Raw genomic sequence first — 17,187 nt, 5'->3', positions numbered from 1 at the left:
AGTTGCTAATCAGAATTAAAATGAATATGAAGGGCAGTGCTAGTGTTGGTGATCACATGTCTGTGGAAGATAAAGATGGAGCTCCTGCTGAGAAGAGGATTCATGTAATATATATGGCTTCATGTAAACTCTTTTATTACTGTTATTGTAGTGTTCCTACAATGTCATTGATAATATGTCAACAAAAAGGACATTTTTTATCATATATATACAGTGGGTACGGAAAGTATTCAGACCCCCTTAAATTTTTCACTCTTTGTTATATTGCAGCCATTTGCTAAAATCATTTAAGTTAATTTTTTTTTCCTCATTAATGTACACACAGCACCCCATATTGACAGAAAAACACAGAATCGTTGACATTTTTGCATATATATAATTAATTCTGTTATGTAGATTTTTCATTGATGATTGATATATTCTTATATACTTTGGTGTGTAGAAGGGCAGCTCTACTTGGTGAAATATATCTGATTCTATTCACGTTGGTTTTATTGAAGAAGGCAAGTAATAATTCACAATCAAGCACAGTACATTTAATGACATCGAATTGCTATGAATCTTCACATGGCATTTAGAACCTTTACATTCTGTCTGACCTTCATTTTATTCATGCACGCTTGAAACTCTTGAACAAGTAGGATTTTTTTTGTGAATGCAAATGTACGTTTATATGATCATAGAGATAGAATGGAAAATCGATTGAAAACACTGTACAATAACAAGTTTTTTTCATCCACCATAATTTAAAACAGGGGTTTTTAAACCTTTTAAGTCAAGGACCCCGATATGATGATTGTGAGGGTCTCCTTTCCTAAAACATAATGGCATGTATTCATACATTGACATATTTACACTGTATGAGAAACACATTAAATGTGTGAAATAACAGATAATAGAATAATGAATAGAATATAGAAATAACTGACTTTTATATTGTCATTGCACTAAAGCCAAAGCAAATAATTAAATATCTAGAAGACATTCACTTCACTTAAGTTTACAGAGTATTTTCTTTTTTAACCAATATTAAAGTACAGTTAGATGCATAGCTTTATTTTTATTTCCAATTACAGAAGTGCTTTTCACAATAAATAATATTTTTCATAGCAGCTTTATACATTAGCTAATTTTGCCTTAATGGCTTTACGTTAAAGGCAATGGTGGCAAAGAGAAACTCTTCAGAAAGATACAAATATAAACTAGTATTTAACATATGTAAATCATAAGGAAAGAAAGATGGCTACTTTGAAATAAATTTATATTTTCACAAAACTTGATGCAAATTTGTCTCTTAAACTTGGCTGTCAGTAGAAAGCAGAATGAAACTAATAATATCAAATTCAGTAAATGTGTTTAAGAGTATTGCGTTAAACATGTTTAATTAATATGATAAATTAAATTATTATAATTAAATAATATATTATGTAAAATCTTTTATTCTGTGGAGCCTTTGTGGGGCCCCCAGTTTGAAAACTCCAGATTTAAAATACACCTCTCCTGCTTTGTGGTGCCAAGTAAAGGCCTGTCCACAACTGTTCTATAAGAAAAATTGGTTTTATGTTTGCATGTGATTTGTGAGTAAAAAAAAAAAAAAAACAGCAGACAGGCAAATTCACAGGCAGTAGATAGTGCTTATAGAAAAAAAAACGTAAATACCTTGGTTTCTTCACTACACAAAGCAGTGCTGCTCAACTTTCCATTTCCGACACATGAAGAATCGAAGTCAAAAGTACATATTTTCAAACTGCTGTTCAGATTTTTGTATTCACTATGGTGTTTACCAAACAACACCAAATACAAGAGACAAATGTAGTAGTTTCATATAACAGCAGTGGCTCTGGGCATGTGACCAAAAGTGAGAATCTCATTGGTTGGACTGTTTTCTTCGCTGTCCAACTGAAAAGAGATTAGAACATCTCCCCGTAAAAAAAATTCCATCGCATTGACAGCATACGAATGTTCATGTTGGTCTGAACAGCTGTTCATTAAAATTAAAATATTTATCGCACTGAATTTTCGCATTCAAACATTTGTCGGTATGAACAGGCCTTAATTGGGCATATATATACAATCTGTGTCAGTGATGTCTATACAAAACCGTCCTTTATTTACAGGAAGTCCCACTTTACATCAAGCAACTTTTATTCATGTACAATATATGCAACGATACAATGTAACTGTGGACAGTTAGTTATGAATACAAACTATGCTGATGTTGCATCAAATCATCAGAATCACATGCTTTTTGACAGTACTACAAAGCAAATTATAAGTGCCCTGCGTCCTTTTAGGTACTATGCACCCTGACTACAAGTTCGATAACTCAGGATTGCTTGTAGACACTATCTTCTCTGAGAGGCTTTGGAGAGACACCATTTGGCTGTTGTTGGAACACCAATCAGAAAGAGTCTCCACAGACACCTGGCTCACGGCACCCTGTCGCCGGCCAGATTTCTGCTTTTTGAGAGAAAGCAAACTGGACAGTTTAAAAGAGCTGGAGGATCTAAGGACGGAAAGCATTCTCTGATGATACCTGGACCTGACTGCTCTGGCAGAGCGGTACAAATCGCCCAAGAAACAATAGCAGATGGGATTGAGGCTGGAGTTAGTGAGGCCCAGCCACTGCGCAAAAGGACGACTCTGCAGAACCCAGTGAGGTGGATGAATCTCGCGGTCAATCAGGATGTCTGCAATGTAAAGCGGGAGCCAGGAGACGGCGAATAAGAGGACCAAAGTGACCACCACCTTGGCGATCTTCTTGCGCATCTTCAGATGTGAAGCGTGCATGGCATGGCTGTGTGGATCAAAATCGTCGAAATGATGAGAAGCCTTCCAGAGCTTCCTTCCCGTCAGAAAACTGATGATGAGGTTGAAGGTTACGGGGATGCAGTAGAGAGCTACGAAGAGGAGCACGTTGTAGACCTGCTTGAGTCTCGCCTGTGGCCAAAGCTCTCTGCAGATTGGCACGGCGATGTCGATTAAGTGGATCTCGTCCAGCTTGATCATGAAGAGTAAAGGTGCGCAAATGGCCGAGGACAGGATCCAAACGCACACGATGGTGATGTAGATCTTCTTCTGGGTGAAGTACGAGAGGGAATTGAATGGGCTGTGAACGCTGTAGTATCGGTTGATGCTGATGACGGTCAGGCTGAGGACACTTGCAGACACGGACACAGCCTGGATGAAGGGAACGGCCCGACACAGGAGGTCTCCGTACACCCATGCAGTGTAAATGGTGTGGCCGAGCGTGATGGGCATGCAAATGCAAACCACCATCAGATCACACACTGCCAAGTTGATGAGTAAACTCTGGGTGGCACTGATGCTCTGCATCCTCTTATTCTTCTGGCAGGTGAGCATTCGAATGGCCATGAGATTTCCAATGAAGCCCACCACAAATGATAATGAATACATGACGGTGAGAGCGATAGTGGTGGGCTCTTTGATTGTCAGCAGCAGCAGTCTCTCCAGCTCTCCACTCTGGTGGAGGAAAACATCATTCGCGAAGTCCTCGGCACCGGGGAAAGAGGCGTTCAAGGACAGCAAGGCGTTTGAGAGCATATGCTCTTTTTTCAGCAAGCCTGTGGTGAAATTCATATTCCTTTTGTTTCTCGTAAATGTTCGGGGGATATTTATGATGTTTTGATATGCGGTAGTTAGAATCCAAAGGCTGCTTCAGACATCCCAGAGTCGATTGCTAAAGCTCAAGGCATCTTCATCTTCAGCCAAAACCAGTAAGGTAATGAAATCCATCATTTAGCCAACCACCCTCTACGGAAACATGACACACATTAGCAAGGAAATGAAATTACAAGATAACAAGAAATCCAAGCAATTGCACTGACTAAACTGTAAGCCTTAAAATACAGTGCTTGATTAATGATAAATATCACAAATAACTTTGTCTTTTACATTATATTACATTTTCATTTTTTCTCCACATTCTTCTTATTTGTCTAGCTAGATTACATTGTGAATTATGCAAACCACAATAAGTCAGCTGCTTAAGCAGGATAAATTGTGTGTGACATTGTGTGATGCTTCTTAAGGGCACCATTTAGCAAAATCATACTCTTCATTTCAGACCGTTTTGAGCTACGTATTTGTAACCAACAAACAAAACCACAAGGGAAAACAGGCATTTGTGTTACTGGTCTTCAGAAATAATTCAAATGAACTCTCAGCACAGGCTAGTACTGATTAATAATAAATATGACATATATCTCTGTCTTTTAATATTGCATGCTTATTTTTCTTCAAAATCAAGCAAGATTAAACTGTGCCTATACGCAAACTCTCAGGAGCGAATGATCTGGAGCCACAATAAATCTCTAAATCTAGCTGCTTAAACAGAATAAATTGCGTACTGAGTCGAAAATCCAACTGTTTTAAAGCAAATTTTCCTGTTTGTCTCCGTAAGTTAAGGCACTTTCTCCTTATTTACTTCTGTCATGCATTAGAGTAATTACTGAATGCACAATACAGCCTAAACTGCATCAAAATGAATGAGTTTGAGAAATATTAATACATACCGACGATATGTGTGCAGTAGCAGGTGAGAGCGCGTCATGTGCAGTCAGAGGAAGGATTGGGTTCAATGTGCTTCTCCTTCATCTCCAGCTGATGGGAAGAAATGAGAGTCTGCGGATGCGGCGAACACGACTCTGCTGGCGGAGCTGCTGTGTGTCTCTGATGTGATGGGAGCAGTTTTCTCATTCACCTCATCGCTCCGCACACACCGAGGTGTAGTGGCTGTGTAATTAAAGTGGCACTCACCAATGTTTTGCTAATTAAAAAAGTTGTACACATAACCAAAGGAACAGCACTTTTTAATAGGTTTTTGAATATTCGCAGGAAATGAAGACTCTACAAATGAGATTTTTGTTCAAGAAAAATCAGTTTTATTCTACATGTAAGGGGTCGCCACATCATGGGTGCGTCCATGAGATCACATGACCAGCTGCGTCATTCAATTAAATAATAACATGTTCACCTTACTTAGAAAAAAAAGTAGGCCTACATAAAAACACACAAACATGCCTAAAACCAAAACAAACAAGCACACCAAACAGTTTGATCAATGGAGCTCAAGTCGATAGCGTAGTCCAGAGTGATGGTATTGATCAGCATGTATGTGTGTGATCCACCAGTCCAAACTTAATGAGCATGAGTGGAAAAAACGTCCACACAAGAAAACCCTGCTTTGAAAACATAAAACAAACTGTGATAACACACTGCTCTTAAGCCACAGAGTGCTGCACCATCAAGCAAGTGCAGTCATAGCCACAGGAGACACTGATTTTTACTTAATATTGCTTATATGTTACCCTGGCAGCCATATCACCCTGTAGCCCGAGCCTGGTTGCCCACTGAAGCTAAGCAGGGCTGAGCCTGGTCAGTACCTGGATGGGAGACCTCCTGGGAAAACTAGGTTGCTGCTGGAAGAGGTGTTAGTTAGGCCAGCAGGGGGTGCTCACCCTGTGGTCTGTGTGGGTCCTAACGCCCCAGTATAGTGACGGGGACACTATACTGTCAACAAGCACCGTCCTTCAGATGAGACGTTAAACCGAGGTCCTCACTCTCTGTGGTCATTAAAAATCCCAGGATGTCTTTCGAAAAGAGTAGAGGTGTGACCTCGGCATCCTGGCCAAATTTGCCCATTGGCCTCTGATCATCATGGCCTCCTAACAATCCCCATATCTGCTAATTGGCTTCATCACTCTGTCTCCTCTCCACCAATAAGCTGGTGTGTGGTGGGCGTTCTGGCGCACTATGGCTGCCGTTGCATCATCCAGGTGGATGCTGCACACTGGTGGTGGATGAGGAGATACCCCTCACAATGTAAAGCGATTTGAGTGCCTAGAAAAGCACTATATAAATGTAATGAATTATTAATGCTATTGAAGAAAGTTTGCTTTATATAGACATTTACTGTCTCACATTGTATGGGGTAAGTTGTCACAGTGGGAACCTGTATACAGTCTATTATCAGCTTTTAATGGCTTTTTAGGCTGTAATATTATATGATGTGATGCCCTTATGATGTAATGTACTTTGTTAAAGCACTTTGTTTGAGCTATGTTTAGCCAGCCTGCTGTTAGGCTACACATCAGCACTCTCACCAATCGTTGACGTCATGTGGAGTCTCTGCCAAAAAATGAGAACACAGTGCATTATCATTGATTAGAGCAAGATTTGTGACCACTTATCACTGTACTACTCTTCAAAAGTTTGGGGTCAGTAAGATTTTTTTCCATTTTTACTTGTTTATTGGAAGTAAACAAATTTATGATGTTACAAAATTCTTTCTATTCTCAACTTTCAATTCATCAGTTAATTGTGAAAAAAAAAAAAAATCTACATATATTTCAACATATTTCCAGTGTTGGGGAAAGTTACTTTTAAAAGTAATGCAAGCATGGATGAGAGCAGGGAGAGCAGCGATAACCCCCCCAAAACAAAACCATATGCTGATATCCCCCAACACAAACTGATAGAAAATCTCAAGCCTTAAGCATATTGCCCTTAACCAATGACCAATCGAATATGTTGCCAAAACCCGCATAACCTGTAGCAACAATTCTGTTGCCTTAACAGTTGACCAATAAATATGTTGCCAATACCTTAACAGCTTAAGCAGCATTCTCAATAACACCAGCTAGACTTAAGAAAAACATGTTCCAATTCAACTACAGCTTTCAGAACAAGCATGTTCCGAATAAGTAGCTCTGGGACAAGCGTGTTCCCAACAATACAGCTATAACTTAAGAACAAGCATGTTCCCAATACAACTACAGCGTTCAGAACAAGCATGTTCCGAATAACAACCAGGTAGCTCTGGGACAAGCGTTTCCCAACAATACAACTATAACTTAAGAACAAGCATGTTGCCAGTACAACTACAGCTTTCAGAACAAGCATGTTCCGAATAACAACCAGATAGCTCTGGGACAAGCGTGTTCCCCAGTTTCACGAGTTACTGTTCTCTTTTCCTCACATCCAAAACACACTCTTTAGAGATATTAGGCTTGTTTGACTTCATGCAGCGCTGCAAAGATCAGCTGCCGCCTGCCAAAAACAATGCATTCTGGGTACATTAAAATACTTCTGTCCAACTTTGATCGGCGCTGCAGCCGCCCTATGATCACGTGTGAAAAACACACTCTTTAGAGATATTAGGCTTGTTTGACTTCATGCGGCGCCGCAAAGATCGGCTGCCGCCTGTCAATAAACAATGCATTCTGGTTACATTAAAATACTTGTCCAACTTTGATCGGCGCTGCAGCCGCCCTACGATCACGTGTGCATTCAAAGTACGGCGAGAGCAAAATGGGACCAGCCGCCTAGGTCAAGCACTGCAAAAGCCTTGATGACGACACACTTTATTCTCATTGGTTAGATTCTGTGATGACAAGCACAATGTGAGTTGCATGCTTATTCTAACAATTCAATTCCAATGCTCACAAATCTGTGTTTATATAACAGTAAAATCATTTTCAGGTAGTCGCACTGTTATTTTGAGTCACGTTACAAAAAACACTGATGAAAGCATATACGCCCCCACTTAATTCAGAATCAGAATCAGAATGAGCTTGTTTGCCAGGTATGTTTACACATACGAGGAATATGTAACTCAGAATGCATGAAATGACATTACCCCCGTTAAGCGCAGCATATTGCAACGACAGCGTGTTGCCAGTGACAACAGATAAATAACGCACATGCATGAACTAGCACAAGCATTTAACTGAAAACAACTTAATGAGCCCAAGCAACACAGATAGCCTTAGCAACACGCATGTTGCAAATAACCTGAGAGCATTAAATGGAACTTAGCTTGTGAAGACATTCGAGAGAGTGAAACATAGCAGCTGTGAAGTGGCTGCTTGATCTCTTGATATCCTTCTTGGGGATGAAGTTCCCATCTGACTTGTTCGTGAGTCAGTCACATAACTTGTGGAGTTCATGACAATAATGTAGAGATGGTTTTGCCTGCCGAATTCTCCATTTAATTAGCTATCATTAAAAAAGTAATGCGTTACTTTACTAGTTACTTGAAAAAAGTAATCTGATTACGTAATTCGCGTTACTTGCAATGCGTTACCCCCAACACTGCATATTTCAATGTTAATAATAATAAGAAATGTTTTGTGAGCAGCAAATCAGCATATAGGAATGATTTCTGATGAATCATGTGACACTGAAGACTATGATGCTGAAAATTCAGCTTTATCATCACAGGAATAAATAGCATTTTAAAATACATTCAAATAATATTTATTTATTAATTATTATTTCATAAGTGAGCATTAGTGATGTCTTTCAAAAAAAAAAAAAAAAAGCCTTCCAACCCCATATTTTGAACAGTAAAAAGTATGTATAAAAATGAATTTATTTATTTTAAGAGAAAGTTTAGCTAGTCATATTTTGTTCATTTGTATTTGTACACTTTCTACATGCTGTATACTTATTTTTATTCATTATAAGTATGTTTTATATTGGAAGACTGGTTTAAGTACTAAGAGTTTTATGTTAGTTTGACTAATTGTCATATGTGTGCTTTGTAACATTTTAAACTTGCATGCTACAGTAAAATGCTTAAGTGCAAAGACAAAGTAAAACATATTTCGGGTTCTTTGAGAACACATGTGATGTCACAGTAGAACAAGACTATCGATGTTTTGTTGTTTTTCAATGAAATGTATATTCATATATGTATTAATAAAGCATATTTATTTGTGAGCATATTTTAGTATTGATTTCTTAGGATGTTTCATCATAAGCAGACCCAGATGGATCTGAGCATCTATTTTTGACACTGATTTTGTGGAAAAACAAATTCTGAGTCACCCAGATGAGTCCTTTAGGAATCTTTTCAAACCTTCCATTTATTCACAAATGCATATGAATATGAAGTTTAGGTAAGGCATATCAATGCCAATAATCACACCTTTACAGTGGATAATTAACCCAAGAGGATAATTATGAGTATTGAAAGGTGTGTAAACAGAGATGCAAAAAACAATAACCCACTATAAACAAACACAAGGCTCACTCCAAATGAATCATCTGTTTTGCCTTATGCCCACCACTTAATAAAAATGTTTTTTGGTGATCTCTAAAGAGGAGATATTGACGTCATTGACCACTTGTAATTTTGTGATGGTCTTCAGGTCTTCCACACGGTGTTTATACTGCATCACCTTGGTTTCGTCAATGTAAACATGGAAGTTATCATTGTCAAGAGTCAATTTCAATCTGTTGAGAGACAAGGAGTCGATGCTGACTAAATCATCCTCACTCATAATCAAACATAATTCCTGCTGCTCATGATACTTTGTCAATAAAAATGTGCTCGTTATGCTTTATCACCTGGAAAGGCTCTTCTATCCCGAGGGGGAAGCTGCTGCAACTCTCCTCCTGCCCCCAGTGGTTGGCCATGTAGGAGTTGCAGATGATATCTGACTCAGTGAAGCGTGGGTTGAAATGGAAGGCTATTCTGTCATCGCGGTCACACAGGAAATTGATCTCAAACCTTGAGGACAGAGAAAGACACATACGCTATAATGAACAAATCATTTTGACCAATACTGAACCTGAGACCACTGCTTGAAGGCCTATCATTGCGCTAAGATGAGGCACTTGCGTTTGAGCGTTTCTCCATCACTCTCCTACAAGTGAATGCTAAACGAGAAATGATGGAAAAAAATCATGTTTGACCCAGACGATATTTTAGCTTGTATCTGTTTCTGTATAGGAATAATAATTGAACCGCATCTGAATGGATCCCAGGAGAAATCTCTTCCATTCGGTGTTATGTATAAAATAGCATATAAATTAATTGCTGCATGTGCTTGTCTCCTATGATTGTCACATTACTATTGCTACATATACTTCTCTTTAATTACAGCTGTGTATTTGGCTTCATTGCAGTTATTCTTTATAATCAACCTGATGAATGAGTAATTCATCAGTATGAGTTATTCGTACTCCGAGATTGTAGATGTTTCTGTTTCAAGAAAAAAAAAAAAAGAAGATCGGTACTGATATTTTCATTCTCAAAGAACACGTTTTACATGAGGAGGAGGGTGTGACGGGAAAAAATAGACGACTCAAAAACACTGAAGACACGTAAAGCAGGTATATTAAAACACACGGTCAAACAAGCAGATGACCTTATTAGATTTCTTTAGCTATGGTCTCTCTCTTGCATGGCTCATTGGCTTATATGATCCATTCTGAATAGTGATAACAAAAGTAACTGTCATCTATTGTATTCCATTAGCATAACACTTAGTCCAGATAACAAATATATGTTCTTAGAAAGTTTTCCTAACATTCCCATTAAGTTCTGAAAACATTATTTATAAATAATTAAAAATGTTTTGTTTTTTCTTGGATATGTGAACGCTAAGGACAACATTAAAGGGAATATTCAATTGTATTATTTTGCAGACATTTTGGGAAAGTTGCTGAATGTTCTCTAAATAAGTGGTCTTCAACTCAGCTCCTGGAGACCCACTGTCCTGCAGAGTTTAGCTCCAACCCTAATCAAACACACCTGAAGCAGCTAATTAAGGCCCTCAAGATTGTTTGGAGCATCAAAGACAAGTGTGATAAAACAAGCTGGAAATAAACTTGGGAGGACAGTGAATTTCCAGGAGCAGAGTTGAAGACCTAGGCTCCAAACCACCCAAAACTATTAAGTAGTAATGCCTAGACAATAACATACTTCAGAAAAACTTTCTATAAATGATGCATAAATGTTTTTGTGCTAACTTTTCAGAATTGTATTAAAAACCAGATAGCTCTGAAGAAACATTCTATTAGCATTACTGGAACGTTCCCTGTTAGCTGGAGAGGAATTTAATACTTGCTTGCTGGCTTCTGCTGGGGTCTCTCCTTTCAGGATGACACTCCATCCTGGACATAGACCATCAGGACAGGATGCCTCAAACTGTTACAAAACATTAAAAACATAACAAGCATCATCATTTTCACTGAATAGTAGAGAGTACATTTAGGGTTTTTCAAAAGGATGATGTTTATGACAATACTGATAATAGAGGCTAATATCATTCCAGCATATAATGTATATATACACAAATATATATATATATATATATTTTATAAAATTCATTGACTTGGCTGTAGGTAGATTCTGGATAATGCTGATAATGTCCAGATGGCCTATATCAGCAGATATATAAGCCTATAGCATTGATCTATCACTAATGTAGAGTATTTACGGTTCAGGCGACCCAGGGTGCTTAGGAGCTATAATTGTCCAATTACCAAAGGCTTCCATTCAGGAATCTCATCTCTGACTTCATCATGAATTAATAGACCTTTGTTTTACTGCATGGCTATCACCGTTTAAGAAAGAAATGAAGACGTTAAAGCAATATTCTGTAGCCTGAAGCTGTGACATTAATAATCAAGCAAGCAGTAGTTTTTCATGCAGATAAAGTAGCTTGCCAGGATTGTCAGTAACTGATCCCACTCTTCACTGCTGAATGAAATCCCATCTTTCTTTCTTCTTCTTCTTTTTTATTTATTTTTTGCCGTGCAAGGCTTAAAAATGAATTGCCTAATGAAGTCAGCAAAATCCCAGTTTGCAAAATGCAAAATATATAAAGGCATAGCATAAATAAAAACAAATAAGAAAAATAAATAAATAAATAAAAATGTTGTTTATTTGAAATCTATAACCCTCCTTTGTTAGAACAATGCGCGCTTAGTATTTGCTTCTCTGATGTTACGCTGATGAAAGCAGTTTAGATAGCACATGGACATATACAAATACTTTGCTAGCTGGCAGAAATCAGGCAGACATAGAAAACTGAACTCAGCAATGACTGAAAGAACATTAGACGATGACGTTCCTTTGAGCATAGGTGAGACGTCGCCTGCATCCACATTATCAGCTCAGCTCCACTGGCCAGCACCTGTTTTATCTGAGACGTTCATGTGCTACTATGCTGTGCCGCATGCTCTGTTATCTGGATTATGAGCCACTTTCATAGTGCTTGGTGCCACAGAGCGAGGACTGTTTGGGTAACTGAGGGGAATTGCAAAACTCGTCATGCTTCCTGTGCTCATCACTGCTAGGCGTCAGACTCCGGTTACTGCTTGCAGAGATATGGTTGAGATTTCATGCAGCATATATGAACATATATTGCAAGCAGCAACCAGTATCTGTGAACTAGAAAAGTGCAGATTTGGAGCCTTATCAAAAATCATTGGTTGTTTAAAAGCCTCTCAATGACATTGGAAAGGAAAGCAAGCTGATTTCTGGAGTTTCACAGGTAGTGATGGAGTGTTCTTCAGATCAAAACTGAGCCTGTTTTAATGCCCCCATTACTTTAAGTGCAGCCGCATGGAAAATAATTAAAGTATCATTAGTTTAGCTTGCAGAGAGAGAGAGAGTGATGAGCTATGCAGAAGAGTTAAGTGTCACGCCACCATCTTAGAGGAGAAGAAGGTATGCATTTTAAATCAAATATTATATTATTAAAATTAAAGACCAATGCCAGACCGAAAACTGCATTAATCACATCAGCAACTTTCCATTTATGTGCTCAAGCACATTTTAGCATCACTAAATCTTGAAATACTTAGCTGTTACTTGAACACAATAAGCAAACTTGACCTGATTCTGTTCGCAGGTTAGCAGACGGTGTTTTCCTTACCCGTAATGCCATCTTGTCGGCAGGGCCGTCTATTGATCAGCTTCCAGCTGGATATGTTTTGGCAGTGAGGGGTCATTTAAAGAGAGGGCAACACCACGTGAGGGTGAGCTTAGCAGGATCTAGGCTGCAAAATGGGCTTTTGTGTGTGGCAGGTTCATGCATTTAAAAAAATGTAGCGTAGAAATACAATGCAATACAATAGCTTTGCCTTAGGCCACATGGGAGGCTTGTGATAGGCAACCAGAAATAACATTAGGTCAGAATTACCGGCGAAGCATTTCAGGTACTTCACCAGTTGCATAAACACGATTGCAGATATAATGGAAACAGTATATGGAAATAATGATGTGGTTAACGATCCATCGCTCATTATGCAACACAAAACATCACTATTGAAATGAATCACAGGATTTGTTTTTCAGCCAATGGAGTGTATACATTATCTGGGGGAAGATAATGTGATTTTGATGGCCGTATTTCAGCCGCCCGGGACTCCTGTAGGAGTTGGCGGAGAGGAATTGTTGACATCAGCAATGTGCGAGAGGTGCAATGTGACGTTTTGCAATGTTTTTTTTTCTGTAGCGGTGAATGATTGGCTGCTGATCCTGGGGATTAAACAACTATCCGTGTGGGTGTCTGTTTGGGCTTTATAGCCTATCAAATCTGCCAGCTCTCAGGAATTTCCTGTCTGCATTTAGTCACAATGGCTCGCTAAAGCTCATCAGGGCCATATGTATGTCCCTGCTTACAGCTGCAAAATACTCTGAATTTCTATACCACCTAGGCCTTAACAATACTTGAAGTTCATTAATAAAACATCATGGTCTTGTGCACAATATCACTCAAACTTTGCACCAAGTTAAAGCAAGTAACAAAATCAGACAGCTCTTCTAAGCAGACTCTTATTACAATGGCCTTTGGAGACTGAATGTCCAAAATTACTCACTCTACTCTCTCCCAGTGATCGTATATAGTTTGTATAGTTCAGTGTGTGTGTGTGTCTACACACATGGCCCCTGGCTCTGGATTCTCATCAGTTGACCAGGCGGTTACATGGCCAGGGGCCCCACCCTAAATACCCTCCTCCACCCCTGAGATAGTAGGGATGGACACAGTGTGCTGTCATCTTCATGCATGCCAGGGGCTCCGTCCTGCTAGATTACATCTCATATGAGGCTGTGAGGTGCCTCTCGGGTACCACAAGCCCAGACACACAGTGACAACAAATGGCTTGGAAGTGGGTGGGGGTCTAAACAGAATGCTAATATGAACTATCAACCACAACACACAAACAAAGCATTGTGACACATCGTGTCGCTTCTAATGTCGGTGCTGTAGTGATATCAAACACTCTCTGGTGAAGTCTGCTTCAGGCGTGCAGGAATCTTGAAATTAAGTGTATGAGTCTTGTGAGAAAAGCTTACATTTACATAGAATGATAGAATGATAGAACGATAGATAGATAGATAGATAAAATATAGATAAATAAAATAGGTATACAGATAGATGACAGACAGGTATACAGACAGGTATACAGACAGACAGATAGATAGACAGACATACAGACAAACAGATCGATAGGTATACAGACAGACAGATAGACAGACAGACAGACATACCGAGAGATAGGTATACAGACAGACAGATAGAAGATAGATAGATAGATAGATAGATAGATAGACAGACAGACAGACAGACAGACAGACAGACAGACAGACAGATCGATGGGTAAACAGATAGACAGATAGACGATAGATAGATAGACAGGCAGACAGACAGACAGACAGACAGATAGACAGACAGACAGACAGACAGAGGCAGGCAGACAGACAGACAGACAGACAGATAGATAGATAGATAGATAGAGAGAGATAGATAGAGAGAGACAGACAGACACAGACAGACAGATCGATACGTATACAGACAGACAGATAGACGATAGACGATAGATAGATAGATAGATAGATAAAATATAGATAAATAAAATAGGTATACAGATAGATGACAGACAGGTATACAGACAGGTATACAGACAGACAGATAGATAGACAGACATACAGACAAACAGATCGATAGGTATACAGACAGACATATAAATAGATAGACAGATATACAGACAGACAGACAGACAGATAGATAGACAGACATACAGACAAACAGATCAATAGGTATACAGACAGACAGACAGACATACTGACAGATAGGTATACAGACAGACAGATAGACGATAGATAGATAGATAGATAGATAGATAGATAGACAGATAGACAGACAGACAGATCGATGGGTAAACAGGTAGACAGATAGACGATAGATAGACAGGAAGACAGACAGACTAGACAGATAGATAGATAGACAGATCGACAGGTATACAGACAGACAGATAGCTGTTAGATAGAAGATAGATAGATAGATAGATAGATAGATAGATAGATATAGATAGACAGATTGATAGGTATACAGACAGACAGACAGACAGATAGACAGAGAGTGAGAGAGAGAGAGAGACAGACAGACAGACAGACATTCAGATCGATAGGTATACAGATAGATAGATAGATCGATAGGTATACAGACAGATAGACAGACAGACTGTCTGTCTCTCTGTCTGTCTATATACCTATCGATCTATCTATCTATCTAGCTATCTATCTGTCTATCTGTATACCTATCTATCTGTCTATCTGTATACCTATCGATCTGTCTGTCTGTCTGACAGACAGACAGACAGACAGATCGACAGGTATACAGACAGACAGATAGACGATAGATAGATCGACGATAGACAGACAGACAGACAGATAGATAGATAGAGAGAGAGAGATAGATAGAGAGAGACAGACAGACAGACACACAGACAGATCGATAGGTATGCAGACAGACAGATAGACGATAGATAGATCGACGACAGACAGACAGACAGACAGACAGACAGACAGACAGAAAGACAGACAGACAGACAGATAGACGATAGATAGACAGACAGACAGACAGACAGATAGACGGTAGACAGACAGACAGGCGGGCGGTTGGACGGACGGACAGACAGACAGAAAGATAAATAGATAGACGATAGACAGACAGACAGATAGATAGATGATAGACAGACAGACACACACACACACACACAGATAGATTGATAGATAGACAGACAGACAGATAGATAGATGATAGACAGACAGACACACACACACACACACAGATAGATTGATAGATAGACAGACAGACAGATAGATAGATGATAGACAGACAGACACACACACACACACACAGATAGATTGATAGATAGACAGACAGACAGATAGATAGATGATAGACAGACAGACACACACACACACACACAGATAGATTGGTAGATAGACAGACAGACAGATAGACAATAGATAGACGATAGATAGACAGACAGATAGATGATAGATAGATAGACGACAGATAGACAAACAGATAGACAGACAGACAGGCAGGCAGACAGACAGACAGATCGATAGGTATACAGACAGACAGATAGACGATAGATAGATAAACGATAGACAGACAGACAGACAGACGGATAGATAGATAGATAGATAGATAGATAGATAGATAGATTTTATTTCTAAAACCCAGTTGAAGGCGTTACATAAAGTGCATATCTGAATCCACACATGCATGAATGCACTGGGTCAAGGAGTGTGAAATTAATTGTCCAGTGGGGTAATATGGTGGAGGTTGGGGGGAAGGTTGTACTGTCTGATGCAGTGAGAATGAAAAAATCCACTATATCCCTTTTTCAAACAGCATTATTTATCATACATATTAATTTATGACCTCTAATTTATAGTTTCATGACCTCTGTATTAAAGTCTGAGTCCAGTGTTTGTGTTGGCTGCACGTGCTCATACTGTAAACTTTCTCATCACAGAAAATCACTTGTGGACACATCAGCATGGGCTGAAATTTCATTCTCCATTTATTACCATACATACATTTTTATTGAGAATCTAAGCCACAGGGGAAATCTGTGGAGAAGAGGAACCTTTGAGTCACCAACATCACACATATGCTGTATTTCTCCCCTATTAACCTTCATATGTTCAGATGTTTTCTGGCATCATTATACAGTGTGATCACAATATTACAGATTTCATCAGGGCTTTGCACAGTGAAACCATTACTGACCTTCATGTTCTGCGTCTTTATTACTTGTCCCAATCTTATGAAAACCGATTACAAACTTGATAACATGCTGTATCTGTTTGGGTCTCAGAGACCTTTAATATAAACCATGAATAAGTGCAGTGAATTTTTACATGGTAAGCCCCTCTGACTGGTGTACACACTTTGATAGATAGATAGACAGACAGACAGACAGACAGACAGATAGATTGGTAGATAGACACAGACAGACAGACAGACAGACAGATAGACAATAGATAGATAGATGATAGACAGACAGACATACAGATCGATAGGTATACAGACAGACAGATAGACGATAGATAGACAAACAGAT

At 39.0% G+C, this 17,187-nt stretch overlaps 2 protein-coding genes across 3 annotated transcripts; both read right to left on the bottom strand.

The window, feature by feature from the left end:
* Positions 1 to 1,844: 1,844 nt before the first annotated feature.
* LOC107703344 (neuropeptide FF receptor 2-like) lies at positions 1,845 to 4,719 on the bottom strand. Its single transcript, XM_016505934.1, has 2 exons — positions 4,536 to 4,719; positions 1,845 to 3,774 (listed from the first exon to the last, which is right to left on the bottom strand). Exon 2 carries the CDS (start codon positions 3,598 to 3,600, stop codon positions 2,311 to 2,313), a length of 1,290 nt encoding a protein of 429 aa, XP_016361420.1. The 5' UTR covers positions 3,601 to 3,774; positions 4,536 to 4,719; the 3' UTR covers positions 1,845 to 2,310.
* A 1,202-nt stretch (positions 4,720 to 5,921) lies between these two features.
* Positions 5,922 to 12,789, bottom strand: LOC107703343 (grifin). 2 transcript variants are annotated; one of them, XM_016505932.1, is made up of 4 exons: positions 12,696 to 12,789; positions 10,881 to 10,960; positions 9,376 to 9,538; positions 5,922 to 6,150 (listed from the first exon to the last, which is right to left on the bottom strand). In XM_016505932.1, the coding sequence occupies exons 1-4, from the start codon at positions 12,705 to 12,707 to the stop codon at positions 6,106 to 6,108; spliced, it is 300 nt and encodes a 99-aa protein (XP_016361418.1). In that variant the 5' UTR covers positions 12,708 to 12,789; the 3' UTR covers positions 5,922 to 6,105. The 2 variants fall into 2 exon arrangements, with proteins under 2 accessions (XP_016361418.1, XP_016361419.1); XM_016505933.1 differs by lacking the exon at positions 5,922 to 6,150 and adding an exon at positions 8,863 to 9,261.
* Between the last annotated feature and the right edge of the window lie 4,398 nt (positions 12,790 to 17,187).

This window comes from Sinocyclocheilus anshuiensis, unplaced genomic scaffold, assembly GCF_001515605.1.
Source record: "Sinocyclocheilus anshuiensis isolate Anshui unplaced genomic scaffold, SAMN03320099.WGS_v1.1 scaffold58, whole genome shotgun sequence".
NCBI classification, from domain to species: domain Eukaryota; kingdom Metazoa; phylum Chordata; class Actinopteri; order Cypriniformes; family Cyprinidae; genus Sinocyclocheilus; species Sinocyclocheilus anshuiensis.
Note: the sequence above shows the minus strand (reverse complement) of the source record. Positions and strands in the feature narration are given on the sequence as shown.

Excerpts from the sequence above, each read along its gene's own strand:
- LOC107703344 (XM_016505934.1), bottom strand. The coding sequence starts at position 3,600 with ATGAATTTCACCACAGGCTTGCTGAAAAAAGAGCATATGCTCTCAAAC.
- LOC107703343 (XM_016505932.1), bottom strand. Across the intron at positions 9,539-10,880 it reads ACCCCAGCAGAAGCCAGCAA|GTTTGAGATCAATTTCCTGT; the intron begins GCAAGTATTAAA and ends TCTGTCCTCAAG. Across the intron at positions 6,151-9,375 it reads GGATAGAAGAGCCTTTCCAG|AGACTCCACATGACGTCAAC; the intron begins GTGATAAAGCAT and ends ATTTTTTGGCAG.